This window comes from Aulostomus chinensis, chromosome 11, assembly GCF_037954235.1.
Source record: "Aulostomus chinensis isolate RoL2024-O1b breed Wild chromosome 11, RoL_Achi_v1.0, whole genome shotgun sequence".
Classification (NCBI taxonomy): domain Eukaryota; kingdom Metazoa; phylum Chordata; class Actinopteri; order Syngnathiformes; family Aulostomidae; genus Aulostomus; species Aulostomus chinensis.
Window position 1 is genome coordinate 13,764,080 of NC_141330.1, and position 22,185 is coordinate 13,786,264.

Sequence of the window (22,185 nt, forward strand, 5' to 3'; positions counted from 1 at the left end):
GTGGCTCTGAAGTGTACTTGTTATGTTTTGCAATTTAAAAGAAAAAATCCTCCCTCTCTTTCTTAGCAAGATAAAACATTTGTCTGTCATGTCAGCTGCGGTGTCATGTTATCACGCCCTTCACCAAGTCACCGCTGTGGTTATCTGTTGCTACGTTCATCTTGTTATCACACGTCTCGAGGGAAAAATATTTAGTCGTCCTTGATGTTAGTCCGAAAACACAACATCGCATCAATCTGCTCAGACAGATTAGATCTCTATAAATATGGTGAGCGGTCTGGCGTCCAGCTTTCTGTAAGTGGGGCAACAAGACACATAATGGCAGTAGAACTATCAGCTATCGGTGTGGGAGCTTTACTGCTGGCTGTGCTGCTGCTGATGGTGCTGCTGAGTTGCATTTGCATGTCTGGTCAGAGAGACAAAAACATACAAGGACATCACAATGGAAGTATTTCCACAGGTAACTTTGGATTTATTTCACCACGCTGGCTGTGCAACCAATTATTCAAATGTTTATCAGTTATTTGTCATCATTCCCTCTTTGTGTCTATTTTTTTTATTTAGCAGCTCATCCTAGTCTTTGGCGGTATCTGTATCAGTGTCTTCGCCCCTCTGCGCCTCCCTCTCTCCCAGGGCCTCCAAGTCGCTTCCTCATAGGCAACATGATGGAGTTCACACATGATCATCTACCAATTCATCTGACCGATCTGGCTCGCAGCTACGGAAACATCTATCAGCTAAAATGCGGAAACACCCGTAATAATCACTTCCTTTGATTCATAGACTTAAATTACTTTAGCTCAGAGATGAACAAGTGAATCAGAGTGTTGTTATGTGCTATTAGGACTCGCCTCTATATTAGAACACAGCGTGCACATAGATATGTCGTGTGTTTTTGCAGGCATGGTGATTCTTAATAGTTGTGAGGTCATAAGAGAAGCACTGGTGAAGAAGTGGTCTGACTTTGCTGGGAGACCAGTATCATACACAGGTGAACCAGTTAAACCTCTTTAACGTGAACAAATCAATGATTACCTGACCCTACAGCTTGTTTTTGACCCCTACTAGGAAATTTTGTGTCTGGAGGAGGGTGCTCCATCTCTCTAGGTGACTACACTGAAAAATGGAAGGCGCATCGCCGTCTGGTCCACAGTGCTTTACAGCGCTCCTGCCAAAAGTCTCTGCATGATATGATTGAAAAACAGGCGCTGCATCTGAGAAAGGTACGGACCAGACCACAGCAGATTGTGAAGCACAAGAGGAAGTTGGTAATAACAGAGATACAGAAAGCAATGTCAGTGGTGCCAAACAGACCTTAGTAAGAGTAGTAAAAGTAATTGCAGCAACATGCATTAACTATTTTTTAACTAATAAATGTGCATAGTAAATATTCACTTTTCAAGTTAACTTAGTCATTAACTTGTGCATATTTAACCTTCATAAAGAATCTACTAACATCAATTAATAGATAATGAGCCATTGTTAGTATTCTTTGAGTTAACTTACTAAAAAAGGGAACAAATACCATTAAAACATGGTTAAGTACTGCTAAATGTCCAATTAATGTTTAAGTAAAGCTTACATAACATACACAAGTCAAAACTTAGGCTATATATGATCTCCGTTATATTAAGATGGAGGAACAAACAAACTCCTCCATGAAGATGTTACATCACGAACCTCAACTTTTATTTCAAGGTATCTAAACAAGCACCTAACATTTCTGTGAATGAACAGATTGTGAACGTGATCGTATTTGTGTTAATTAGCATCTCTATCAACGACATATTAGCCTTTATTCACATGTATAATGTTAACAAGCCATTTACTAAAACTACAAAATAATTGGTTTGTTAATTAACTGTAAGTTAATGCTCGTTGCTGCAGAACCCATTTTAATTTATGCACCCGTAGATTTTAAGTGTTGTTGCTGATGATTCATCTGCTGTTCAGGTTTTGATTGACTATCGCGGCTCGGCTGTGGACCTTTCCGAGGATTTCACAGTAGCAGCCAGTAATGTCATCACTTATTTGGCTTTTGGGCAACAGGTATGTGTCTTTTCTTGCTCAGATCACTTTGTGTCCTCTGTGGCTTAAAGTCCACCACCAGTACGATCGTGGCAGACCGCTGCTCAGTGCCTTGTTGAATTTTTCTTTTTTTTTGCCTTGCAAGTAGTCACTAATAGATGCTTTGAGCTCAGACAGAAGTTTTTTTTCCTCTTCTCTATGACTTCTTTGTGACTCCAGAATGTTGAAAGAGCCAACCACATATATTTAGGTTGAACCTAATGGAGACTGACGACTCGCATCCCCTACAGATACAGAACAGCAAAACTGACCTCATCTGTACATTCATAAAATCTCGGGGGCAAAATTTGGAATATACACATTTCCTTTGTCCAGCTGTATGCTCATTAATCCACAAACACTTTGATCCGAGCTAAAATGGAACAAACTATAACACTTCCAGTGCTGCGCTATTATCGCAAAGTGCTGAAACCAAAACATTTTCTTCCTCTCAAATCAAAGTGTTTGTGGATTTCTGAGCCCACGGATGGATGAGATTATGTGGACTAAAACGAATGATGTGCTTGGGATGGGTACTTTTGGTAGTTTTGCTGTTAGCCGTAAGTCCCTGTTAGCTTTGACGTAAATGTACATGGTTGGCTCCTCCTGCATTCTGGAGCCACGAAGATGTAATACAGGAGACACGGAAATATCTTTGTAAGCTCAAGACACCTATTGGTGACTACTTAAAGGGCAAAACAACTTTTTGGTTGAAGTATTGCTTGAAACTCTTAAACCTGTATTTGTTCTAGTATGACAAGAGTTCCTCAGAGCTGCAGCAGTTGCACGAGTGTCTGAATGAGATCGTTGGTCTGTGGGGCTCCTCTTGGATTTCTGCTCTGGACTCTTTCCCGCTGCTCAGAGTCGGTAAACATTCACAGGATATAAACACTAACAGGCATTTTTTAAAATGGGACTTCACACATTTTGTCATCTGTTCTCTCAAAGAAATTCCCCAATCCTGTATTTGCCCGTCTCAGGAAAGAGGTGGCCAGGAGAGATGAAATTATACAGAAACACCTTAACAGCTACAAGGTCAGAAAAAAACACATTAATGGCAAGGACTGTTTGTTATTCTTTTAAAAAACACAACACATTTTCCCCAGCAGAACATGGTATCAAGGAGTTTTATCAGTGATGGCGTTTGTGGGCCATATATCTAGTTAAAAGAAAACGTTTAAATTAGGAAAATATAAAGTAAATACATGTCAGTTCTTTAAGTAAAAAAAGCAAAACAAAACAGAATGTATTTAGTAAATCCTATTAAAGTTTCTGTTATATTTATGTATGACAGCTTGCTGTGTTACCTGTGCAGTCAGAGAACCAGAAAACAGAAGACACCATCACAGGCTATTTCCTCCAGGGCCTGGACAAACAGCACAACAAAGAACATGGACCGGTAATTTGGTTTCACACCAGGTCATGACCATATCAATTCCACTGTAACCATAACTGGAGAATGACATGTCCTCACGCTGTCAGCTTCTAACAGACACTCATGTTCACATGGCCACTGTGGACCTTCTCATTGGGGGAACAGAGACCACCGCAGCCTGGCTGAACTGGACCATAGCGTTCCTCCTGCACAGACCTGAGGCAGAACACACCCACAGAAAAAAAATGACTGATGTTCACACTTTGATATCTATCAAAGAGTCTCCTCTTTCCTGCTTTAGGTGCAAACTAGAGTGTACGAGGAGCTGTGTACAGTACTGGAGGGGCGATACCCCAAGTATGGTGACAGGCACAGACTTCCAGTCCTGAGAGCTCTGATCAACGAGGTGCTGAGACTCAGGCCGGTCGCCCCGCTGGCAGTGCCACACAGAGCCATCAGGGACAGCAGGTCAGTGGTGCGAGCCTGGAGGAATGATGACTCATACAAAATTACATGTTTATCTATAAACACACACACACACACACACACACACACTGTATAATAATAATCTACACAGTAACTAATAACCTATATGTGTCACATACATGAAGAAAAATGAAAAAGTACAACACTGCCTATTTAGTACTGGATATAAAGAAGCATAAATTGCAATTTTTAAACTTTTTTTTTTAAACATGTGATGCAGTTGTTTCATGTTGCTACAATGTGGAAAATATGACCTGACTGGTCAGCACTGATTTTGCTGATTTAAATCCCTGTTTGTTTGTAGTATTGCAGGTTATTTCATCCCTAAGGACACGGTCATCATTCCTAATTTGTTCGGAGCCCACCATGACCCAGCAGTGTGGACTGACCCGTACAGCTTCAAACCAGGTACATCTCTAACTGAGGTGCGTTCCTGTCACTAAGCTCAGTTGCCCTCAAATAAAGAGGCTGCTTTCTCTCTTTCAGAGCGCTTCCTGGAAGGAGGGGGAGGCTCCACTCGATCCCTCATCCCTTTCGGAGGGGGGGCTCGACTCTGCTTAGGGGAGTCTATTGCCAAAATGGAGCTCTTTCTGTTCACTGCCTACTTGTTGAGAGATTTCCAGTTCGTCCCTCCGGTGAATGAGGCCTCTCTGCCTGACTTGAGAGGAGTCGCTAGTGTTGTGCTCAAGGTCAAGTCTTTCAAAGTTATAGCGCGCCCAAGACCCGTGGCTAACACCTGAACTACAGGGGAAACGATGTATATGGAATCATGACGGAACCTCACGTGCATGTTTCTAATCAGTGCATCTTTCTTAAGTACTGTTCCAGTGGGTTATTAACAAATAGAGCACTTGTGATTTTGTATTTGTTCATTATTAAATACATCTTGAGTGAATGTTTCTTCTGTGGTCATTCGTGTATTAATTCTGAAACATTACACATGAAAACAACAAGAAACTGAGCACATCTTTGAAGGAAAGTCTGAACAAACGCACCTTGTTCATCTGAACCTGTCAATCAAAAATATGAGCTAAAACTGGTCTTTTTAGTCACTTAACGTGGCAGCACCACCTAGTGGACATAAACCAATCCATTTGTCTCCTACATGTTTACCACACATATACAGGTCTGCTCAGATTTACTCACCAGTGAGTTAGAAGCTTATTCAAGCTTTAAGTTACATTTAATTGTCATAGTTTGTTTAAAAAAAAAAAAAAGGTTTAACAGTAGGTTTCTTTTCTTCAGAATCTTACAGAAGGTCAGGGGTGTCTAAATGTTTTCCATTGGAAGCTTAAAACTGATCTTTAACAGCAGACCCACTGCCAAAAGTACATGTAGTTTTTACATAAATTTAAAATGTACTTTATTACATTACTGGTCAATAAATCCGAAGCAAGAGAACACAAACGTAATGTGGCATAAGATGTGGCCATCCTGAATCATCACCTGCATTGTCAGACTGATGTTCTTCAAATGTCACTCTGGCACGTGGTCAAATTATGAAAAAGATATTTTTGTTCCTCACAAAAAAGGAAACTCTACATAAACATAATGCATCTTGAGATGAGAGCAGGACCAGTTGGAGGGGAGTCATTTTGTTAAACCAGAATATTTGTTTAGTTCCGGACAGTCAGACTCAAAAGCTCAACGAGTGGTGAGTTCAAGGGGAAAAATTACCATACACACACACACAAAAAAAAAAGACTTCAAGTCTATAATCTCGCCATGACTTTAATAGACTTACTACATCTATTGAACCAGAGAAAAATATTCCATAAAAACACTAAATAAAGGACATGTATTTAGACCTTCACAGTGTCACATGAAGTGAGCAGTGCAGAGCTGTTATGGGCTAGTCAAGAATGAGTTGCTGCAATATCATTTCCTGATTTTTTTTTCCGATTACACAACAAACAGCATAAGCACATGTTGGAAGAAGAATGGCGTCCTTCACACTGTTAGGAGTTTGTGTCATTTCTCTGACTCAAGCAGCTGTTGGATTTCATCCATCCAGTAAGTAAAGAAACTGAGATTGTATTTTTAAGGTATGATAAATGCAACAACATATCTATTGCTTTTCTAGCTGATGAAGAACCACACACACACACACACACACACACACACAAAAACAAAACGCTTCTCAAATGTGATTGCTCCCGCTTTACTTCCAGGTGATTCGGTCATTATTGCCCTACCAGGAGATGATGTAATCTTACCCTGTGATTTACCTTCTATAAAGTCCTGCCTTCTTATTAACTGGAACATGGCTGGAGGGTTTGGTTTAGTCACCGAGGTGGTGAGGGCTGGAGTGATGGTAGATCCAAACATCCAGAGGCGAAGCCTGCAGAGGGACTGTTCCCTGCGCATCCACCACCTGGTAAACGACGATGCACGACTCTATACCTGTGAAAGTGGAATATTTAACTCAAATGTTTCAATTAAGATTCTGAAATGTAAGTGACCTGCGTGTCTTCCAACCATTCATGAATAGCGGTTAAAGTAATACTTACACCAAAAAAGTTTTGTCTTTCAAGTACTCACAAGTAAATATAAGATGACGAAGATGTGGATTATTTCAGATAATGAGTTTTAGAGTTTGTAAACAGATGTTTTTGGCACCTAGCAGAGATGGTCTCCATAAACTTTAAGCTAAATATATGGTCCTCCTGCAAGTGATGGAGGAGGGAATAACATTTGTTTGTGAGGACTTCAGCAAAAGCACTAACATGAATTTTTTTCATTCATCAGTAACCAAGAGCCCCTCTTCCATGGATGGTACAGTTGAGCTTCAGTGCTTCCTTGACACATATAAAGGATACACCTCTTGTACTGACAGAGACATTGGTATCAAGTGGAGTGCTGAGGATGATTCTCCAATAAGTGGAGAGAGATTTCACATTAACAATCCATCTCACTGCTTCTCTAAACTGACCATCAGGACAAAGCGGACAGACCATCACAGAATGTGGAAATGTCATTTAACTCAAAATGAGGAGGTTAAAGCCACCGTCAGTTACCTGACCACACTAAAAGGTGAAAAAAAACCTACAAATTACTGCAAGTACTACAAAAAGATGTTGAAAGTGTGATACTATTATCTGCCTTCCCCCCAGATGGCATTGAGGAAGTGTTTGCTGCTCTGGGTGAGTCTCCTGCACTGTCATGTAGAAACCCTTCCTCTTCGGATCATGGCGTGCAGTGGTTGGTCAATGGAAGGTCACTAACAGATGATACGTTCCGAGTGAATAAAGACTCTTCACTGGTGATGAGCAAAGTCAGAGCTTCTAATTCCAACAACTATCAGTGTTTGCAGTCCTCGGGAGAAAAGAGAGTGTTGAACAACATCTATCTGCACACCCTTGATGGTGAGGAATCTATTTCTGCTCCAGTGGTCAGAGTGTGGTTCTCAATCACTGGGCTGGGGTCCATGGGTGGGCTGCTTTTTTTTTTTTTTTTAAATAAAAACACAAAGGAAAGGGTATATTCATGCAATGTAACATTTAAGAAAATATCAAAATAATTTATTATTAGACCTATAAGAATTTTTAAATGTATCAATTTTAAAGAAGCAGGTAGTTTTGATTTTATTAACTAACTTCCAGGGCTCCGACCTGTACAACAATGAGCAGTGTTGTTGAATTTCACTAAAACATGTTAAATAGATTATTAGATTTGAATAAAATAGATAGAGATCAGACATTTCATTTTTTTTTAAATGGGTGGAGCCTGACATAGGAGCCCCTCCTCTGAAACACATCTTCTTTGTGTCCTCAGTTACTTCCACATACGGTCCAGGAGGAGTTAATCTCACCTTGACTTGTGTGCTCACCTGTGCTCAAGTATGTGAGAAGGATTTCAATTTAACGTGGCGTGGAGACACAGAGCCTGACTGGCAAGGCGACTTCACGAATTCCAGTAACACCTTAACAACTAAGCTATTTATCCCAGTTCCTCCAGTGAGACCAGAACTAATAATCTGCTCTGTGATGAGAGAAGGCGCTGTGATGGTGTCAAAGGCCTGGCGCTCTGGAAACTGTAAGTATGCATCATGCTATCATTGCCTGGATGACAGATTCATCCTCACTGCTGAGTAAACTGGTTGTCCACAGCTACGGAAGCGCTGGCATGGTTAGCACTTCCTATCTGCCTCCTGACAAGTGCAGCTGCTATAATACTTTACATGTACATGAGAAAAGAGAAGAAGAAGAGGAAGCACAGCATGAATACAGGTAGTTAACATGAGGAACCACAACCAACCAGAATCATTACATTAACATTTCTTCAGAGAGACTGACGTGTGACTTTCTGTTGGCAGGAACTGAACCCTCAAGAACAGAACTGGTACAAAAACAATTGTGAAATAAAAATTGATAGCCCAAGACTTTAGATATAGTGAGTGAATGTGATGTGTATCTCTTCTCCCTGCAGACTCATATTTATGAGGTCATTGAAGACGGAGAAAACGATGAGCTGCGCTCACCGAGACAAGAAGGGGCACCTCCTGTCAGTTTCTATGATTTATTACAGGCTGTGAACTAGGCTGGTATACTTCACATTTGATGTAATTACACACACACACACACACACACACACACACACACACACACACACACACACACACACACACGAACATAACTTTGATTGATACCAATATAAACAAAGAAAATGAAGAACAAAACATTATTATCAGCAACAAAATAGAAGAAAAAATCATGTTCATATAACTTCTCAGCAGCATATTTTATAACCTACTTTCAGGACTAAAATGAGCTTGAGTATAATTATTTAGCATTTTCTACACATTGTTACCGAGTCGACCCATAAACGCTTAAAGACTGTTTGGTTTCAACCTCACAGTCACAACTCTACAGGAAACTACCTGCCAAATCAAACGCTCCATCATTATGGGACTAACAGCACCATCTTCTGGCAAGAAGAAAACACTGCAGCGAGTACAAATGAAGACATCTTACTTGCTCTGTAAGACTTTGGATAAATAATATTATATATTACATAAGTATGTCTAATAAATCACTTCAAAACACAAAGTTGCTTTCAAATCTCTATTTTTTTAAACTTGTGGTAATACATCACTTTTCTACACCAGATTAAAAACATGAGAACCATCCTGAAGCGTCATGTCTGGCTGGATGCTTCTTCCTGTCTTGTTCTGTGAAATGAAGCGTCAGTGTCACTGATCTGACCCAAGTATTTTGCAGCCTTAAATACTACACAGGAACTGTATTAATGCTGAGAGAAACAGTCATTCCACTTCCTCTTGTGGCTTCATTTACAGAAGTGACCCTGTAAACTCAGTTTAGCTTTCAGTCTTTCAGCTCTGAGCACAGAGATGGACAGCACTGCTCAAGGTGGGTTGTTTAGTCCTTCAACTCTCAAGTAATCATTCAGAATTACGTGTGATTTGTAAGACACTTGTGTGTTTGTTGCTCACAGGTGGTAAAGCCTACGGTATTCTAAAAGCTCAACAGGAAGAGAAGTTGAGGTCTATCAATGAGGCGAGTTGATCTGATGAATGATGATTAGTTATACAGGAAACATTATGAAATACTATACATTTGATTAATTTGATTATTTACTTATTGCTCCTTCAGGCCTTTCTATCAGATCCTCAGTATGCAGAGGAGGAAGACCTGGCCTCAAAGCTTGAGGTCTTTAGAAGTGAGACTTTTACAGCTCATCACTCAAAGTATATCACACCAATTCATCAGTTTGTGCGGTGATTAAAAACTTCTTTCTTTACAGAAAAATACATGGAGTTTGATCTCAACGACAAGGGAGATATTGGTAAAACTGAACAGCTGAGGAACAGTTTACCTACCAAAGATGTTTGAAAACCAATTATTTGATCTCTTCATCAATGTTTCAGACATGATGGGGTTAAAACGAATGCTGGAGAAACTCGGATTGGCCAAGACTCACTTAGAGCTGAAAAAAATGATGTCAGAAGTGGTTGGGGGGACGTCTAAAGAAACCATCAACTACACCGACTTCCTGAATATGATGCTGGGGAAAAGAAATGCAATCCTAAAACTGTAAGTTATGACAGACCGTACATCCTCATCATAACAATATTCCATCTTTATTTATGTATTGCTTTTCTTAACCAACTTACAAAGTGCTAAAAACAGCCAGCACAACACGATAAAATTGCCTCGATTAAAAAAAAAAAAGTGACATACAAACAGAAACTGAAACAGTCCAATATAAAAAGCAACAGTACAGCACAACACAGTCCTTTAATGACTTAAGACCTCCCTGATTGTTCAGGTCTTTGTAACTTTGCCAATAAATGCAGATTTTCCATTATGTTCCTGTTCTCTCTATTTAAATAGTGGATTCTTCTCAAGGTTGGATGGACAGGAATTGATCCCCGAATGTAGCATCTGGGTTGGGGGAAATTGTGATGAATTAAAACAAAAAGTAACTGAGTTGACAATAACTGAACTTAGATGCAGAACTGGCATTAAGAAGTTTCAAAGAAGCGGACAGGAAGGACAAAAACAAGTTCTTCATGATCAGATATCGACATGTCAGCCATGAACTGAATCCGCGGTGTGGCCTTCACAATGAGGGGCTCCTTTAAAAGACTGTATAAGGTTGAAAGAGTCTAAAATATGGAAAGAGATGCAGGTGAGAGGACAAGAGGGGCAGCTCATATGGAGAAGAACCCAATAAAATTTCAGCTGAGCATCGGAAACAAACCCTGAAAACTGAATCGAAATAACAAAAACAAACACGATGGATGTCACGGCCCAGCTATAGGACAGCGTTAATGGATGGACACTCAAATTATACATAAAAAGATTCTAATTGCATTTATTGATTTGTTTATGTCTTTGCTGAAGGATCCTGATGTTTGAGGGCAAAGGGAAGGAGCCGGAGCAGAAAGATGTCGGACCACCCAGTCGCAAAACCTTTTCAGACCTGCCCTGAAGAATCTTTCCAGTCTAACCAGAACAGTCATATTTCGGAAACATATCCAGCGTGTCATTTCTCTGAAGGAAAGATGATGATAGATGTTCCAATTATATGCTTTGTAAACATGACTTACTCAAATGTTATTTTAACGCCTTTAACCTGATGACAAGTGACATGTACACGGAATTATTTTTTAGTGTACTAACACAAAACAAATTCAAGCTGTGAATTATCTGTAGAAGTCACATTCATCAGCACATCAATAAAGCACAGTTTTTATAATGATTTCACTTCTTCCTAAAATGGGCTATGCAACATTTTACACTTGTAGAAATGACTGGCGTATGTTCAGCGTCAACATGGTGACCTGGCTGTCCGCTGTATAAATTTTTTTTTTTTAATTAAAAAAGAAAGAAATAAAGAAAAAAAATTGTGAGAACTTTAAATTTTACAGCAACAGACTACGATAAAATTCTCTGATTTTTGTCACAAAAATCATTAATCAGAGTTGAGCAAACTCAAAAACAAAACTTAATATTTTTAGTGTATTTGTCCAACTTAAAATTGTATCGAAGTTTGTTGCCATAAACTTTTCTTTTTTACTTTTACCTCTCTACTTGCAAACCAACCTGCCCAGTGCTCGCTGCGGTCCCGGAGCGGACACGGGGCTTGAGTGTTATGACCACAAAATGTTAGTTACTCCGCCACTTCTTTAGAAAGATGACATGGAATGTCAACAAATATTGCGACCACAATTCCGAGTGAGCACTGATACCCGCACGGCTCCACTTTCAGCTGGAGCAAGTTAGCACACATGAATTAGCATGGGATTTGCCCAAACAAGCTAGCGGCTAACTGATGCAGCGCCGTTAGCGTCAGCTGGTCGATAGCTTTAGCTAAAAACTGTTTGTGTTCAAATATTGAAAATGTGTATGCCGCCTTCGTACAACATACCACACAACAAAACTCAATAAAACTGCAGTATAATTTAACTTCGTTTAATTGAAAGTTGGTTCAAACTTACCTGCGTGTACTCCAGCTCGAGGCAGCAGCCACAATGTGACTTCAAGTGCCAACTCGGAAAGTTGGCTTTCCCGCATTTCACAACAAGTAAATAAGAGTTGGCAGCTAAAATCATTATTTTAGGCCAAAAAATACAAGTTGGCTTTTTTGCAGTGTGTCATTCTGTCACAAGATGGTCTCTGATTCCAGTTAAAACCAGTTCCAGTGAGGGACCCTCTGATGGACTTTCACCAAAGTCATCCTCAGGGCCAAAAATTACACTCTAAAAACATAATTTTGGGCAAAAAACAGTAAACTTCCTTATTCCGACAGTATACCCGTCTATGCTGTGAGTGTCACAGGTTTTGCTCAGGGACTCTACAAGTGTAGGGAGGAAGCCTCGCTGCCTCCCCTGTTACGTGAGAGCAGGGTTTTCAGGATGCGAGCTAAACTCTTTCCTAACTCACCATATCGCCCCCATTTCTAATCTTAATATAAACTAAATTGGTGCATTCAAGAGGTTCTTGGCGTTTGAACAAGCCCATTTTGAGTTAAGAGCCTTGTTCCAGAGCATTCAAAGGTCAAGGTCACCTAACCTGTCAGGAACACTTTGAGAGATTTTTTTTTTTTTTTTTCAAATTTGAAAGTAATGGGACTGTAGGAGGGTGGAGCGGTGGTGCAGTGGTCAGCACTGTCGCCTCACAGCAAGAAGTTTCCGAGTTCAAGCCCTGCTCCAACACGGGATCTTTCTGTGTGGAGTCTCCATGTTGTCCCTGTTCCTGTGTGGGTTCTCTCTGGTACTCCAGCTTCCTCCCACAGTCCAAAGACATCAAGAGGGGATGAGGCTGATCGATACTCTAAATTGACCGTAGGTGTGACTGTGAGTGTGAATGGTTGTCTGTCTCTATGTGTTGGTCCCGTGATGGACTGGTGACCTGTCCAGGGTGAACCCCACCACTCGCCTGAGGACTGCTGGGATAGGCTGCCCCCTGGTGACCCTTAACAGGACACGCGTGATGGGTGGATGGGACTCTAGGATGAGATTTGGGTGGTCAAAGGTCACAGTGAACAGCAGTCATGCAGTATTTCTAGGTCATTATTTGGCCCAATCATTCATTTTCTCAGCCAGGAACTCCCTTCAAGCCCTCCAATGTTCCACATCTACTTGAATTTTAAGATTGATTAAACTTTTTCATCCCTCGTATTCTAACAAGATTCTTTCCCACAACTCCAACTACTGCAAAGCTTTCATACATTACTGGCATTTCTAACTTTTCATCCCAGCAGTTGCGGTCGGGTGTCAGCTAATCCAGCTGTCAAGCTTTGAACATTCATGCTGCAACTTCTTCAAAGAATTGCACTCTCAAGTTAAGCTCAGTGATTTTTAGTTTGGTCACTGCTCTGGTTCACTAGAGCACAGGTGGATTTTCTAAATTGCAGAAATGGCATTCCTCTGATGGTGATTCCCTGAGTTTCAAAAGTCACGCTTGTTCCGGTGGTTAATAATTATCAGAGCGTATGCTTACAACCACTTCCCTCTGTGGTTTTTCACTAAACTGCACCAGTGAAGCAGCAGAAGTTCATCTGACTCATTGCGCTTTCTGGAAGGACAAAATTGAAATCAAACATCAGCAGTTTAGTCAGATTTGCACGGGCCAGTTCTAAATTTAACTGCTTGTTTCCGTCATTGTCCGAAGTAATCATTTTAAGATCTTACATAAGACGCAACTAACGCTGTTTATAGCTAGTCATCGTCTCAGCTCCGCTGACAAGTCTGAGTGAGAGGGTGTGTCACTATCTATTTCACTCCTCAGATGAGACAAAGTGTTAGCAGGCTGACAACCGAACACAGAGGAAGCTGACAACCAGGGGGACTTGTTGTATCCTGACAGGGGTGTTGCAAAATTTGTTAGCTGTTACTTAATATCTTCAGATTCTTACATACGCAGTGATATTCAACAGCGTTTGCTAAACACGCTCTCCATAGTGGGACAGGCTCCAGACAGGCCATTTTAGCTATTGCCCAAGATACTTCCTATCATTAAGACAGACTTTTCTTAACCTTTACGTGAAACAAATTGTGTGACCTTTGAAATTCTCGCCCTTCACCTCTGGTCTGTCAGTCACAGAGGAAATGGCACGTGAAGCTTTGACTTGATAGAATTTACTTAAAAACCCAAAATGCAAAAAATAAGCTTAATATAACAGGAAACTGCCTCGGTACCTACCAGTAGTATTACATTTTCAGGTTGTCCAGCCATATGTTGACCAATTATTCAAACATCCACTGGGACTTAAGGATGAATGGGAAGATTTTGGTTGTCTACAGTGGTATTTCTAGGTTTTGAGCTCAATGTTCTGCCCGCTGGTGTGCTCAATTATCTTACTGAACATGCAGAATAGAATACAAGAAGGAAATAAATACTTATCTCTTACCAAGTTACATTCATACTGTATGTGGTTCAAATTATACACAGCCCGCTTTCATGCAGAATAATGCGTATTTTATTTTTTTTTTCATAAAAAGACAGGGATAAGTCACAAAGCAACAATATTTTCCATCGTCTAAAACTATTTTTCTTTGTGAAATTCTACATTTTCCTCCAGGAGAGGGTTGTTGTCCATGTCGCTACAATACCAATGGTTTCTTTTTATTTGGAGATAAAAACATCTGCTAACAAACATGATCTCTAAAAGGGGATTCATATGTTTCAAGGATTTTTCTCTTCTATGGAAAAAAGTACAAGAAACAGCGAGTGAGAGCGATCTACTTCCACAACGTGATAAAAAGGCTTTACAAACTTTGTTGATAATGAATGCAGTATTCACATGGTGACATCTCCTACTGGAAGCCTGGAAACCAGCATTTGTTGAAACATCACAGAACATCAAATCACATTAAAACAGTTCCTACTTTACAAATAAATTACTGTATAGTAGAACATGTAAAAAAGACAAATTGTGCTCCTATGAGAGAAAAGCCACATATACTGGGACAGCTGCCTTCACCTCATCAACTCATGGTTACTGTGACAGATCAGCTTTTATATTTATTGACCTCACTTGGCTGAACATAAACGTACATTTAAGTAGGGATGGATATAAATATACGGACATTCCTCATACATTCATATCGAGGTCTGTAGTCTTACAAAGAATATCAAAACCTGAGATAAACAGACCAAAGCTTGTAAAACTTTTATCAACCAAATATATATATATTCAAAAGCAATTCTACGCTAGCGAACGAGAACATATGGCTGAGGGAAGCACTCCGTGGTCAAGCCTACATAGTGGAAGGGCCGGTTTACTTGGTGGACTACAAGAGGAAACGAATAAGAATGATTCAGGGTGTCAGGCAAGACAGGTGGGGAGGTCCTCCACAGAGACCTCTGAATTGAGTAAACAACACAATTTCATGAGCATGAGGATATGAATAACTTAAAAACCTCAATTTGTACAAATACTATAAAAGCATTAAATCTATAAAATAGAGAAATATTTCAAAATAGATCAATTTTTAATTCAAACTTTACAATAATACGTAGGCTATGTGTTTGTGGTTAGTCGGGACAGAAATTATTGTACCTGAGCAGTGAACAAAACCAAACAGCTGTCCAAATTTGATTTTCTTTGATCACATATTGATTTGAGGTATTTGATTCCATTAAATGTCTCTCCTGAATTAAATATGCACGTAAACAAAGATAAAACACTTCCCTTGAATGTAGTCTTAACGTTTCCCTAGCAGCACCAAGGGAATAAATGCTGATGATGGCGTCTAAACTACGACAAACAGTGCATTTGTTTGAAAAAAAAAAAAAGAGTAAAAACCACTAGGAAAATAAAAGCATTTAAAAGCAACTGAAATTCTCTCTTTTAAAAAAACAAAAACAAAAACAATTAAATTGTATTCGCTAAGGTTTTCAAACAACAGCAGGTGAGAGAATTATCTGAGCACTGTGCAGCCCTCCGCTAACTACAACCAACAGCTCAACTGAAAAACAAGGAAAACAAACACGATCTACAAAGATTCCTCTACTTGTAACTTCAGGTAATGAGATGTTTTTTAGGGCATGTGCGTGTGTGCATGTGTGTGCGTGCGTGTGTGTGTGTGTGTGTGTGTGTGTGTGTGTGCGTGCAGATCAAGAGCCGCTCGATGTGTGTCGAGTGCCGCAATCTTGAAGGTAAATGAGAGGCGTCCAGTCGGGGAGGTTTAATTGTAAATTGTGCGTGGTGATTCGGTTACAATGCCGATGCTCCGCCAGCTTTCTCCTGCAAAACACAAATTATATGGTTTTGTTTTAGTCAGCATATGAACATTCATATTTCCTTGATTTCATTTGTTCTTAAAGGACATCTTAGAAAAATCCCTGTTAGGTAAAGAAGAGTCTGTTGAAATAATGGTTGCGAAGCTGCAGCTAACTTGATAAAAGATTTGAGTGATTCCTAAAACCTAGAAGGAAGTGGTTCAACGTCCAGTTCCCTCATCTCAGAGTCACTGGGTTTTTGGTTAAATCCCTGGGGAAAAAAATCATTACGTCACGTGTTGTTCAATGGTATGAAAAAGATGAGTAAATACCACACTGGGTGCATTTATGCGTCTTCAAATAGTAGTTGTTAAGCAAGACTACCAACATCATCACGCCAATAGCGGCGGAAGCACAAAGCCAGTTGCTGTGACGCTGAATTTGTGTCTGTTGTGTAGTTTGAGCATAGCGTAGCGATAGCTTTGTGCTTTTAAAAATCGCTTTTACGCCTTAAAAATCACCAAAGTGGTGTTTTTTGAGAAGATTAGCATGCACAATATATGTTGTTTGCCACAGATCTTTTGTTTGGCAATCTTCCAAAGTCCAGTGTTCCAAAGGATTTTGGTCAAGAGAGAACAAGTCAAGTCAAGTCAGTTTTATCTGTTAGGTGCCACATCACAACCAAAGTTATCTCATGACACTTTACAGGTAGAGCAGGTCCGGAACCACACTCCTTCAATGAATCTACACCCAACAATTCTCCATCAGCAAGCACATCCTGCAACGGCAGCGACGAAAACCTTCCTTTTAACAGGCAGGAACGTCGAGCAGATCCAGGCTCAATGGGGACGGCCTTCTGCTTTGACCAGTTGGGGGGAAAGAGAGCAGGAGAGCGGGACAGAGACAAAGGCAGACAATGGAGGAACATGGTGATACTAACATCCTCTAACAATACATGTTCCCTGCTGAGGTGGTTTAATAGAGAGAACATCATTAGTTTTGCTGGTGCATTATTATCAGAATGTTTTATTCCTCGATATCTGTAACAGGCCAGGGAACTGTTCAGGTTCTACACTCGTCTAAATATTCATTTCCCAAAATGTTGTGCCATCACTTCAGTAACTCGTCCAGTCTGGTTTTGTGTCTTTGTACCTTTTCTTGTTCGATGTCTGTGTCTGCAGTTATGACAATTCTCTTCTCAACACGAGTCTCCGAGGAGCCACTTTTCACAACCTGGTAGCGGGAACAAAAAACATTATTTGGAGCTAAAGACATAAATAGAGAGAATAATAATTTCAAGAAAAAGAATGAAACTGGTGTTGACCTTTGAGATGTGAGTGGTGGTGACTGTGGTGCCACTGGTGGTCTCTGAGGTGTTGGAGCTGGACACAGTTGTGACATCCTTGTCTTCATCTGTTCCATCAACTGTAATCTGCAAACACACACACCCCACCCACAAAAATAAATAACAAAAAAAAAAAGAACTATTATTTCAGGTCATGTGACCTGAGGCCTTAAGCAGGGAAGGTACAGCGCTTTTTTACACTCATGCTAGAGACCCCATGGCCTGGTCCTCCTGGACCTGCCTGCGTGCTGTCTGGTGCTGGTGATCTGGGGCCCCCCCTACCTTTGAAGACTCATAGGTGAAGGTCTTGGTTGGGACGATAGGGACCTCTGTGGTGGTGATGCCAGTGGGTGAGGAGTTGGAGGCAGCTGTGATGGTGATTGTCTGGGTCTGCACCAGAGGGGGCTGTGGATGGGAGCATAGCCCCATGAGTGGCTGTTGAACCAGACACCTCGCACGCCATGGCAACCAGTTTACTTCCCAGCATGCATTACCCTTCCAAGCCATTCCCAGAGAGGATTGATTCCCACTGCAGCAGCCCTTTGAATGACTTTTCATTTATGATTTTTTTATGAACAACAACCGCTGCGACTTTCCTTTACACCGCCAATAATTACAGAAGGAAGCCCGAAAATTATTGGACGAGAGAAGAAAGTTGATGTGTAGAGAATCATAGTGACCCATCACCATATCTGAAAAGTCAGCACACCACCGTGCAACACCTCTGCAGCACAGCCAGTTGGATTTAATCATATATTTCACTTCTATAAATCATCATCACAGATTCATAAACTTGTAACAGTGCTGCAAAGGAGTGAGCAAGTGTGGCGGCATTGAAATTGCCCAAGATGAGAAAGAGAGAGAGAACCATCATCGCCCCAAGAGAGTCGGAAGGCTACCTGGAAGCAGCGTATGACCTGTGGTCCATCACTCCTGTAATAGGAGGCAGGAGAGGATCCGACTATCCCCCCAGAACACACTCCAGGATACCATCCTTCTTCCTTCCGCCTCTCACCTAAAGCTTTACCAGAGAGGTCGAGGGAAGGTGGCAGCTGAGCCATCTCCACCTCCACGACAGGCACCAAGGAACTCTCAAAAACTACAACCTCTTCCTTGTCACATGACTGTTCCTCAACATTATCGGGCTCAAGCGTGTGGCTCATGGTGGCACTGGGTGTGTGTGACAAGTCCGAGTTGCTGATGGATTCCTCGTGTGCAGACTTCGTCTCTGAACCGCCGTGCGGTGAACTAACACACACGCTCTATAAAGAGACATAACATGGTGTGATCATGGGACCGGGAAGGATTTCCCTCTCACATGGTAAATACAGAAATATGTATTTACATTGAGAAATACTTTACGTATGCATGAGTTAAAGGAACACACCAACTTTTGGGGAAATATGTTCATTTACCAGGGCAGTACGGCACTCACTTCCCCCAGTGATGATGCTGAAGTGTCCTTGAGCAAGATACCGAACCCCTAATTGCTGGCCCTGCGGCAGACTGGCGACCCGTGCAGGGTGAACCTCGCCTCCGGATAGGCTCAAGCCTCCCTGCTACCCTTAATGTATAAGCGGTATAGAACATGGATGGAGGGATGTTTACTTAGATCCCCTCTGTGTGTAAGCTAGGCAGCTGCTACTGACAGAAACCAGATGACTGCTTTAATTAATTTTGGTTTTCCTTCCAAGACCTGTAGTTCCCCCTCTGTGTATTTTGGTTCAAACAGTTAAGGTTCAGGATCTTGGTTTGTTCAGAGGTAAATGCTAATCATCCTCTCTTACAAAGATACGATAAGTAGAAGAAGTTACAACAGGCCTTATGAGGTGTTGTGTCAAATCACTTCGCCAAGACTAGAAAGTAGTTCTGACTGTGTACGGTTGTAAAATAAAAATATCTCCTGAATTGATGGGTATTCTGTATCAAATCTCATGTATAACCCTAGTAATAATAAATACAAAGACCATTTTGGAAAAAAAGTTTTTTTGGTGACTTTTGATTAGTATGCTAACACTTACCATCTACTACCATTCATTGTGCTAAGCTAACAAGCGGTCAGCTGGTCACAGCTCTCTAATACAGCACAGAGGAGAGAGGAGTAAATGTTGGCGTGTTCCTTTAAAAATGTATTACTATGCAAATGGTAGATAAACAGTATCCATTTTATGAGGTACTGCAGATCTATGAGCATTGGATTTTTTTAAATCTTAGATTAGATGAAAGAAGTATAAATTACAATCCCACATTTTAACAAATCATAGTTGCAGACACTTCCTCATGGCCACAATCGTCTATCAACCCATTTCCACAGACTAAAATCCAAATAATATGGATACTGAACACAGGTTTAGCTGCATATTTCAGCCGTGAATATAAGTCTGTATGCATCAAAATGGAAAGGAATATTTTCCGTTTCATTTTTCTTTCAACAGAAAAAAATAAAAAATCACATGCTTCTGACAGGCTGCCATGAACAGTTTCTGATCTTTCACTGATACAATCCACAATCCCTCAAATGAACAAACAAAGATATGAGGTGTTATATGGAATACCTTTTATTCTTTGGTTAAAAAGTCATGCAACAGAAGTCTCTTGCAGTTGCTACATCACTGCCTTTCCAAACACTTGTGAAGGACAAAGAGGCTGTTGTGTTTTATTCTTAATGAAGCTGCCTCAAGGGTTCCAATATCACAGAAATAATCGACTGCGATGAAGGAATAATGATTCTTTTTTTTTCCAGTAACCAGATGCAATTACTGATTTCTCATGTTTACTTCATGTGCATTCAGGAACAAGTATATATTGTAAAAATCACACCACAGTGATCGGCTTACTGAAGACAATATAAATTTACCTCAAAACGTGTATAAAAGCAGGCTCAAAGTGATACGGGCTGACTTTAAAAACCTCCCAGATAAAAGTCCGCTGTTGAGTATTTATAGAGTCCCAACAGACATGAAAGGATCAGTTCATTTCCAGTTCTAACCAGTCTCTGGAGAGTAAGTCTGTTTGTGGCTGGATTAATTGAATTGTAGTGGTGTGGTGGTGGTGGGGGGGAGGGGTGGTCAGAGAGGGTGATGGTCTTGTTCCACAGGCTGCAGGAAAGAAAAAAAAAAAGGCAGCTTCTTGTGGGGAGTAGAAGATGAGAAATGAAGAATACTACAGTGATGTCGTAGCAGAGGAGGCGAAGGAGGAAGAGGAGGAGAAGAGAAAGCTAGAAGAGGTTGATGGGAAGGTGACTGGGTGCAGTCTCCGCGGGTGTCACACTCGCACCTGTGTGGGATATTTCCACGGGGTCCAAGTGCCCCCCCCACCCCTCAGCTGCGTTTGGAGTAGAAGTCTAGCAGAGGGCCACGCGGGAGGCGGATGACAAACTGAGGGGAGGAGGAGGAGGAGTAGGAGGGAGAGAGATGAGAGGGAGGAATTTTGACATTTCTGCAGTGCCTGGCAATTGAATTGAACTTGTATAAAAGCCAGTGTTGAGTTTTTGGAAAATGCAAAATAAATAAAAAAAATAAAAAATCTGATATATCATGGCAAACATTTATCGAAGATAAATGTGGTTTTGATAGTAAGTTTTATTGTTCGGCATGGAAACATGAACACGTGCATTTTAACATGCATTTAACTCATTTCCATGGACTATTACACATCTCACCTAAAATCGAAAAGACAGGAAGTCATCCACACTTGTAGCACCTCATCTAAGCAAATGTGTCGCGTCTGTTAGTGCAATTCTGAAAAAAGTTGGTGCAGTGGTGGAGCACGAGCCAAGGACTCATTAAATGCTGGGGCAGATCTATTTTCATTTTTATATTAAGTGAGGTGTCCAGTTCCCCTCTAGTTCATGATGTGTTCAAACACATTAAACCATTAAATTACCCTTCTGTTTTACAAGTGAGCTTCTAAATCTGTTGTGCTCACTCTTTCTTTCCCTGTCACCTCAGCTCCACATCCAGACTATAGGATGTATTTGGGCTGCCTGTGCTCATGTTTTTAAGCATTTCAAGTTTTTCGCATGTCCTCTGTTTTAAGACTGTCCCACCATCCTATAGGTGGAAGCTGATATTACGCAACTGTAAAAGTAGCTGTGTATATTTTCGGTTGTTCTCATTTTTATTCACGCCAAAAACAAAATTGTCCACGTTGGTAAACATATCTACCGATGAATTTCCATTACGTTTCAACATTTTCCAGGCAAGTTTCAGGCACTATCAATTATTGTTACTGCCATGTGAAAATAGACCAGTGTGGATCTGTTCTACATTAAGGCTGAGTAAATTAATGTGAACCACTGGGAAGAAAACTTCCATGATTTTTTAGCTTTATTTATTTTTCAAAAAAACCTTCCCAGGCCTGTGAAATACAACTTTTCAAATTACAATTCTTAAATCCCATGATTTTCCCAGGTTTTTTTTCCCGTGGATGTATGAACCCTGGATTAACTAGTTACAGCGGGTTGCACTGCTGATACAGCTGTGAATCAGACCTTGTCTCTTCATGGAAGGGGGGGAAGAGTAAGCAGCAGTTGAAACATAATAAAAGCAGAGTGAAATGTGTGTGAAGTTAATCAATGATGGAGGGACAGAGAAGAGGGAGGAAAGGTCAATTCTTCTCAGCGTGAGAACAAATCCTGAAGGGAGTGGTCATCTCTGGGTCATGCAGTACAGTACATGTCCAAGTCAGGTCTGTGTGCATGCACATGTCAGGCTTTAGGA

At 40.7% G+C, this 22,185-nt stretch overlaps 4 protein-coding genes across 14 annotated transcripts in view; 3 read left to right on the plus strand and 1 right to left on the minus strand.

Moving 5' to 3' along the window:
- The first annotated feature begins 647 nt into the window (after window positions 1–647).
- On the plus strand, window positions 648–4,668 carry cyp21a2 (cytochrome P450, family 21, subfamily A, polypeptide 2). The gene is given in 10 exon segments (XM_086218793.1): window positions 648–756; window positions 902–991; window positions 1,069–1,223; window positions 1,954–2,049; window positions 2,820–2,930; window positions 3,016–3,102; window positions 3,362–3,466; window positions 3,550–3,663; window positions 3,744–3,910; window positions 4,233–4,668. Coding segments are annotated over 10 exon segments (1,455 nt in total). The 5' UTR covers window positions 648–662.
- A 1,188-nt stretch (window positions 4,669–5,856) lies between these two features.
- Window positions 5,857–9,059, plus strand: LOC147253493 (uncharacterized). Its single transcript, XM_086218681.1, has 8 exons — window positions 5,857–5,941; window positions 6,100–6,381; window positions 6,677–6,961; window positions 7,042–7,293; window positions 7,703–7,963; window positions 8,038–8,157; window positions 8,244–8,269; window positions 8,357–9,059. The coding sequence occupies exons 1-8, from the start codon at window positions 5,869–5,871 to the stop codon at window positions 8,465–8,467; spliced, it is 1,410 nt and encodes a 469-aa protein (XP_086074807.1). The 5' UTR covers window positions 5,857–5,868; the 3' UTR covers window positions 8,468–9,059.
- A 112-nt stretch (window positions 9,060–9,171) lies between these two features.
- Window positions 9,172–11,149, plus strand: LOC147253494 (allograft inflammatory factor 1-like). The gene is made up of 6 exons (XM_086218682.1): window positions 9,172–9,297; window positions 9,383–9,444; window positions 9,541–9,607; window positions 9,692–9,733; window positions 9,816–9,981; window positions 10,795–11,149. Exons 1-6 carry the CDS (start codon window positions 9,279–9,281, stop codon window positions 10,880–10,882), a joined length of 444 nt encoding a protein of 147 aa, XP_086074808.1. The 5' UTR covers window positions 9,172–9,278; the 3' UTR covers window positions 10,883–11,149.
- A 4,532-nt stretch (window positions 11,150–15,681) lies between these two features.
- Window positions 15,682–22,185, minus strand: part of LOC147253495 (uncharacterized) — a 35,069-nt gene continuing 28,565 nt past the window's right edge. For 8 of the 11 annotated variants that reach the window (XM_086218690.1, XM_086218689.1, XM_086218688.1 and 5 more), the window contains 5 exons: window positions 18,364–18,726; window positions 17,747–17,869; window positions 17,444–17,551; window positions 17,272–17,352; window positions 15,682–16,144 (listed from right to left, as the gene is read on the minus strand). In XM_086218690.1, the coding sequence (XP_086074816.1) occupies window positions 16,115–16,144; window positions 17,272–17,352; window positions 17,444–17,551; window positions 17,747–17,869; window positions 18,364–18,726 (705 nt within the window). In that variant the 3' untranslated portion in view covers window positions 15,682–16,114. Of the gene's footprint in view, window positions 16,145–17,271; window positions 17,353–17,443; window positions 17,552–17,746; window positions 17,870–18,363; window positions 18,727–20,550; window positions 20,842–22,185 lie in introns of those variants that run through there. The other 3 variants (XM_086218691.1, XM_086218692.1, XM_086218693.1) reach the window with 3 other exon arrangements.